General features: G+C 32.0%; 1 protein-coding gene across 1 annotated transcript; it reads left to right on the plus strand.

Annotated features, from left to right (window-relative positions):
* Positions 1-844: 844 nt before the first annotated feature.
* On the plus strand, positions 845-6,216 carry LOC25488954 (calcium-dependent protein kinase 2). Its single transcript, XM_013604346.2, has 8 exons — positions 845-1,559; positions 2,881-3,024; positions 3,138-3,290; positions 3,711-3,823; positions 4,441-4,608; positions 4,697-4,824; positions 5,596-5,716; positions 5,794-6,216. Exons 1-8 carry the CDS (start codon positions 845-847, stop codon positions 5,866-5,868), a joined length of 1,617 nt encoding a protein of 538 aa, XP_013459800.1. The 3' UTR covers positions 5,869-6,216.
* The last annotated feature ends 796 nt before the right edge of the window (positions 6,217-7,012 follow it).

Here is a 7,012-nt window from a genome sequence, read left to right on the forward strand (position 1 = left end):
AATAAATCAACCATTTTCAATCTTTAATCTAATATGTTAATCACATTTCGTTACGACTTACATCGCTATCATATTTTATCTTTTTTACTTGATACAAATATTACTCTCGATTTAATAGATTTTAATTTGTATTTATAATAATAATGATAAATACATCGATTACTTAAGAAATACCCTTTAGTAAAATATTATTCTCTATCTATTTGTATATTATTTTAATCTAGACTGGTCAAATAAGTCACTTGTGGATAAAGAAAATAATTTAAAAGTGACACGCAAAACTTTTTTAGAAAAAAAAATAGGCACACGCTAATGCAAAATTAGGAAGAATAAATTTTTAGTACAATTAGAAAATAATAACTAATTTGCTATGTAAAAATTTTTATTTTGATTCTCTCAAAAAAAAAATATTTATTTTGAGAAACTTTTTAATGCTTTTCATTTGACGCGTAAACTTTTTAATGCTAAGAACAACATTAAATTTTTTCATCATATATATAGGAATATTGGAATATTACTTGCCCACAAAGTTTTCTCAAAATAAGGAAAAAAAAACTTCCACAATCAACATTCTTTCCTATTTCATATATTTTTTCCCTATAATTTCGTTATATTTTTAATACCTCTTTCACACTCTTTGAATCAAGCCTTATAATACTAATAGCTTTAATATATATTTCTTCATCAAAGTGTATCAAACTTTGTTTTCTCTCTCTTTTTAGTTTTCACATTCTCTTTAGATTTATGATCAAAAGCTTTATGTTTTTTTTTGTTTTTGTTTTGACTGAATCAATCTTTGTTATTGCTTTTTAGTTGAAACAGTTGAATTTGAGAATCTGAAAAAATGGGGTGTTTGTTAAGTAAAGACAAAGATTCAGAACCAGAACACAACAATGGTGGTTATAGATATGGTGAACACAATCATAGAAACAATCATGAACAAGTCAACACATCAAGAACAGCACCAACAAGTTCTTATCAACCTCAAATACCAACCAAGCCTTCATCAATTTCTGCTCCAAGTCCAAAACCTCTTATCAAGCAAGACAGTAACACAATCCTAGGAAAAGGTTTGGAAGATGTGAAACAATTCTACACACTAGGTAAAGAATTAGGTAGAGGCCAATTCGGAGTAACGTTTCTATGCACCGAGAATTCAACTGGATTGCTTTATGCTTGCAAGTCAATTTCCAAGAGGAAACTTGTGAGTAAATCTGATAGGGAAGATATAAAGAGAGAGATTCAGATCATGCAACATTTGAGTGGTCAACCAAATATTGTTGAATTTAAAGGAGCTTATGAGGATAGGAATTCAGTTCATGTTGTTATGGAACTTTGTGCTGGTGGTGAACTTTTTGATAGGATCATTGCTAAAGGACATTATAGTGAAAAAGCTGCTGCTTCTATTTGTAGACAGATTGTTAATGTTGTTAATATTTGTCATTTTATGGGAGTTATGCATAGGGATCTGAAACCAGAGAATTTCTTGTTGGCTAGTAAAGATGAAAATGCACTTCTTAAGGCTACTGATTTTGGTTTGTCTGTTTTCATTGAAGAAGGTAAAGTTTTTTTGATCCACTCATTTGTCATTTCATATTTTTTTTTATCTTAATTATGTGGTCCTTACAAGAAAAGAGTCACGGTAATCCAAAGTCCGGCTGAAAGTTAAGCTAAGTCGGGTCAATAATTGGGACCTGAGAGTGTGCTCCTCCTTAAGGTCTCAGGTTCGATTCTCTCCAGTGCCAATTTGAGGGGCTAATTTAGCTTCTTCAAAAAAATAATTGTTCCATCCAGAGTTCGAATAATAGTATTTTTGGTTCCAATTCCTATAGCAAATTTTAATGGTTTATAGTTCATGTTTAACTAATATGTTAGCTTTAGAAATTTTAATATATGGTTGTTCAAGTTTCCTTTCTTAAAAGGGTGGGTGAGGGAGACTAGTTGGTCTGTTTGGATTGACTTATTTCAGTTTATCTCCTGGCATAATCATTTATGAAAGTGCTTGTGAGAACTTATGCAGACAGCATATGACATGTCCGTCATTTGTTTTCAGCTTATTCTCATAAGCTCTTCAGGATAGCTTATGAAAACAGCTTATAGCGTATATGAAAACAGTTTTGACTTTATTTGATCTTTTTGTCATAGAAATAGAAATAGCTTATATATAAGCACTTATATGATAAGCATTAATGCTATATCTATCCAAGCAGTTACTAAAGTAGCTCTGTTGACCATAGTTGTTGATAGCTTTGTTTTGTCAGAAGCTGTCTTGGATTTAGGTTGGAATTAACTTCTGCCAGTTCATTTACCAGTAGCTTCATATTATTGTTCTTTTCTCTCCATGTGTATGCAATTATGACCAATGAACTATAATAATATATGCTTGAAATGTGGATATAAAATTCACACCATGTATAATGTGATGGGCCATCTTGCATTTATGAGGGATAATCAGACTTTCTGAAAACTCAATCTTATGAAGCAAAAAAAATCACATTGTGCATCCTAATTCCTGAACATGTTTTATAAGCTGTCAATGATCTTGCATTTCATCATTTTGTTTTATGTATTTCATACATCACACTCATTGAGTTCTTAGGTTTCATGAAATTCTTATGTATTTCATACATAACTTTCATCAGGAGTAGTGTGGAAATGTTTAAATTGAAAAGTGTATTTATTCCTTCATGAGATAAAGTTATGTAAATATTAGGAAGTAAGATTATTACTTGTTGAGAAACTTTATTTCCATGATTATCTTTGAAATGCTTTAAGCGCGCCCACTCACAGATATTTCTGACTCGATATATGAATATCTTTTGATTATCTGAAATAAAAGCAAGATTATGTACCTAAATTTCTCCAACGAATGCTTTTCAGGAAAGGTGTATCGCGATATAGTCGGAAGTGCTTATTATGTTGCTCCAGAAGTTCTTCGTCGTAGATGCGGGAAAGAAATAGATATATGGAGTGCAGGAGTTATACTATATATCTTACTTAGTGGTGTCCCTCCATTTTGGGCTGGTAAACTATGATTTTTGATTTTCAAACAATAGAAGAATTATCAACTAGTACAAAAAATTTAAAGCATGTTTTTTAGGCTTATCTAATTTTGATTATCACATATTTTTCTGTAGAGACTGAAAAGGGAATATTTGATGCAATATTGGAAGGTCATATTGATTTTGAAAGTGAACCGTGGCCTAAAATTTCAGACAGCGCCAAGGATCTTGTTCGTAAAATGCTTATACAGGAACCGAAGAAACGCATTACCGCTGCACAGGTTCTAGGTGTGTAATTCTGATAATTGCATGGAACTTCTATTATCAATTAACAAAAAATGCATGATTGCTTCTGTTATTTCGCAGCGTATTGATTATTTATTTAATTATGAAGCACGGATACGGACACGACACTGACACGCCGACACAACAAATAATTTGAAAAAATGACATAATTCAGTGTAATTACAAGTGTCGGTGTTGGACACGACACATGTCTGACACCGGGACACGCCTAATCCGAGGAGTGTCCGTGCTTCATAGATTACAAATTTGCATGTCATTTATAGAAAAAGAAATGTAATCACTACGCGTTTCTCAGTACAACTGTTGCTGATAGAACATTGTTTTAGCATTCATATGAATTTTCTTGGTTTGTGGATTTTATTTTCTTCACTAACTGATTCATATGTTTTGCATGATGATTAGAGCATCCTTGGATTAAAGATGGTAATGCTTCTGATAAGCCAATAGACAGTGCAGTTCTTTCAAGAATGAAGCAATTCAGAGCTATGAATAAACTAAAGAAACTTGCATTGAAGGTATGTCCATCCAGAATCTACATTAAGAGAGACCAAAGTGATCTTTCATGTTTTTTTATTTTTTTTTATTTTTTATTTTTTATTTTTTTATAGATTGTATACTAAATATCCCTTAGGCACTGTTTGGATAAAAGGTTTAATTAAGCGCTTATCACTTAGGTGCTTTCGCATAGGAAATTCCTATAACAAAAGATAAAATAGTCAAATAAGCCAATCCAAACAGGCTTTCCTGTTTGAATAAACAGCTTAATTAAGCGCTTATAGTATAAAGGCTTATCATTTAAGTGCTTATGCCTAAGCTACTTCTATAACAAATGATAAAAATAAGTCAAACTGTTTTACATATGAGGTATAAGCTGGTTTCATAAGAAATCCTAGGTTGCTTATGTTAAATAAGGCAATCCAAACAAACTTAGTCTATGGATCCATTTCAAACCAAGGCTAATTTCAAGTCATAGCTTCTTGATAATTCTGTTAATGTTAATCAATGGTTACAAGTTTACAACATAACCATTAAAACAATCACTCTTGTGATCTGGTTATGACTCTCAATTTCACCAATCTATATATTTGATCTCCCAATTCAGAAACTCAAAGAATTTACAATATTCTTCTAGGTGATTGCTGAGAATATGTCCGAAGAAGAGATCCGAGGTTTGAAGGCGATGTTTACAAATATGGACACAGACAATAGTGGTACAATCACCTATGAAGAACTAAAAGCAGGATTACAAAGACTTGGCTCAAAGCTTTCAGAAGCTGAAGTTAAGCAACTCATGGAAGCTGTAAGCTATTCTTAAGTTTTGTCCACTATTTCATTTTTCTCACTTTTTGAAAATTTTCCTAACTTACATTTCTTGGAATAATATTTAGGCTGATGTAGATGGAAATGGCACAATTGATTGCATTGAATTCATCACTGCTACAATGCATAGACACAAGTTAGAAAGAGATGACCATCTTTACAAGGCATTCCAATATTTTGACAAAGACAGCAGTGGGTACGTCCTTCATCTTGCATTAGGCCGTTGAATTTTTTATTTATTTACTAATACCTGCCAAGACCCTGAAAATATCTCGAGTTTCACTTTACTACCTAACGATACATGTGAGTCGTATCTCAATTTGATACTACTATCTAGTGTGTATCTATTTAGACACGAATCCCATCTTGAATCCCGATTTGTTATGACGGATCCCGATTCCCATCATAAACGAATCCAGATGCATTCTAATAAATCACTACCTCAACTTAGTGTAGCCATTTTATGTCAACTTTGTATAACAACAACTTTTCATGTCATTTGATATATAACTTTAATCTTGAATTATATTGAGGTTCATATATGATGATATATCAACTTATAACTTTGTTTTGTCACTTGGTTTTAATTAAAAATGACATATTTTGTTGACAATGTATCTTACAATTCATACAAAGATTTGATTCACAATTAAGAAAAAAGATCTTCCAATTAACAATTTGAATCTCAACTTTTTAAGCTTGCACGTGGTATACAATCTCGCTTTAGGCGTTACATTTTGTTGGCTCAGTCCTAACTTGTTCTATGTTTCAAGTTTGTTGTCAAGGTCATGTCTGTCAATTAAGTTCATGTTTAAATTGACGGTGACTTTGCCAAAATCATGCCTCAAAGTGTAGTTTCTGTCAAAATCACATTACACGTCTTGATTCAGCCAAATTCACTGCTGATTCAAACATGCACCAAGTGTCATGCATATCCAATGAAAAGACTAATTGATCCCATTTGTAGGTTTATTACAAGAGATGAACTGGAAACAGCCATGAAAGAATATGGTATGGGAGATGATGCCACAATCAAGGAAATTATATCTGAAGTTGATACAATTATATCTGAAGTGGACACAGATCATGTAAGTCTATTTTCTTGTGTTTGCTACAATTTGTACTTTAGTTTCATAGTTTAACCCTCAGTTTTGTTGGTCCACAGGATGGTAGAATCAACTATGAAGAATTCTGTGCAATGATGAGAAGTGGAAACCAACAGCAAGTTAAGCTATTCTAAAGTACTTCTGAGAAGTGCTTCTAAAATATCATATCATTGATAGGCATGTAAAGTTTTTGATTTTGGATTTTTTTTTCTGTTTCTTTTTCTTTCCATAGACAATTCATTTTTGAGTCCTCTTCAAATCTGTCTTGGACACCGGTTATAGACATAGCAAAGTTGATACTTGAATAAGATTACGATGAGTGGTTTATAAGTCGCCTACTAAGGCCATTTTTAAGGACAAAACTGTGAAGGTTCACATAAGAGCTAAACAACGGTGCAGTAAACTCGATGTTATTTTTGTTAAGATATCGATTTGAGACAAATTGGAACTACTATAACTTTAGTTCATTATTTGATGTCAAACACATTATGCCACACCAATAATGCTAGGAGTTAAATGGGTTGGATTATGATAGACAATGCCATTGTAGGAACATTGAAAGTGAGATTTGTGTTTGCAATATTAGTTTGAAGGACAAATTCAATAGCTATCTAATTCATGGTGAATTGTAAAAATCAAAACTTGTTTCCAATTTAGAATCTATTACAGATTCATAGTGTTATGCTCAGCGGGGTGGTGGTGAGGATTGTGATTGGGTTTATCTACCTTCGATAGAAAATAATGGTGATATTATATCTTGACTATTACTTTTTTCATCCTATGGTTTATTCAAGCATTCTATTTATTTATTTTCGAAAATATCCTTTGTTCGGATTATGAAATCTGAATCATATTGGAGGGATTTTCGGATTCTAAAATTCGAAACATACAAAATAAAAGGAAATGTGTTGTAATTGGTATCAAAGGTATATGACATGTCAAATATTAAAATCTCACGACTTATAAAACAGAGGGAGAATTTTAATTTTGAATATACCATCAAAGGCATAGTATTTTCCAACAAGAATGCATGATGCACATGCCTCTCTTTAAGTCTAAGTGAACTCAATTTTATTTAGTAAAAATTTGAATTGCAGATTATTTCTTATCTTTGGAGCATGCATCACGTCCTAGAGAATAATTTCCTTTTTGGACGAGAGTTGCAACTTCATGTCACGAATGCCAATGACTTGAAAGGTGTAGGAATATTCTAACAATACTTTCTTATTTTTAGCACTCGTGTATGTTTTGAGCATAGGTCAATCTTAATAGACATGA

Source organism: Medicago truncatula, chromosome 3 (assembly GCF_003473485.1).
Source record: "Medicago truncatula cultivar Jemalong A17 chromosome 3, MtrunA17r5.0-ANR, whole genome shotgun sequence".
Taxonomy (NCBI): Eukaryota; Viridiplantae; Streptophyta; class Magnoliopsida; order Fabales; family Fabaceae; genus Medicago; species Medicago truncatula.

What these genes read in the sequence shown, in the direction of transcription:
- LOC25488954 (XM_013604346.2), top strand. Translation starts at nt 845, where the DNA reads ATGGGGTGTTTGTTAAGTAAAGACAAAGATTCAGAACCAGAACACAAC. An exon ending in TAAAGAAACTTGCATTGAAG is followed by an intron (nt 3,824 to 4,440) that starts GTATGTCCATCC and finishes ATATTCTTCTAG; the next exon opens with GTGATTGCTGAGAATATGTC. An exon ending in TTTGACAAAGACAGCAGTGG is followed by an intron (nt 4,825 to 5,595) that starts GTACGTCCTTCA and finishes TCCCATTTGTAG; the next exon opens with GTTTATTACAAGAGATGAAC.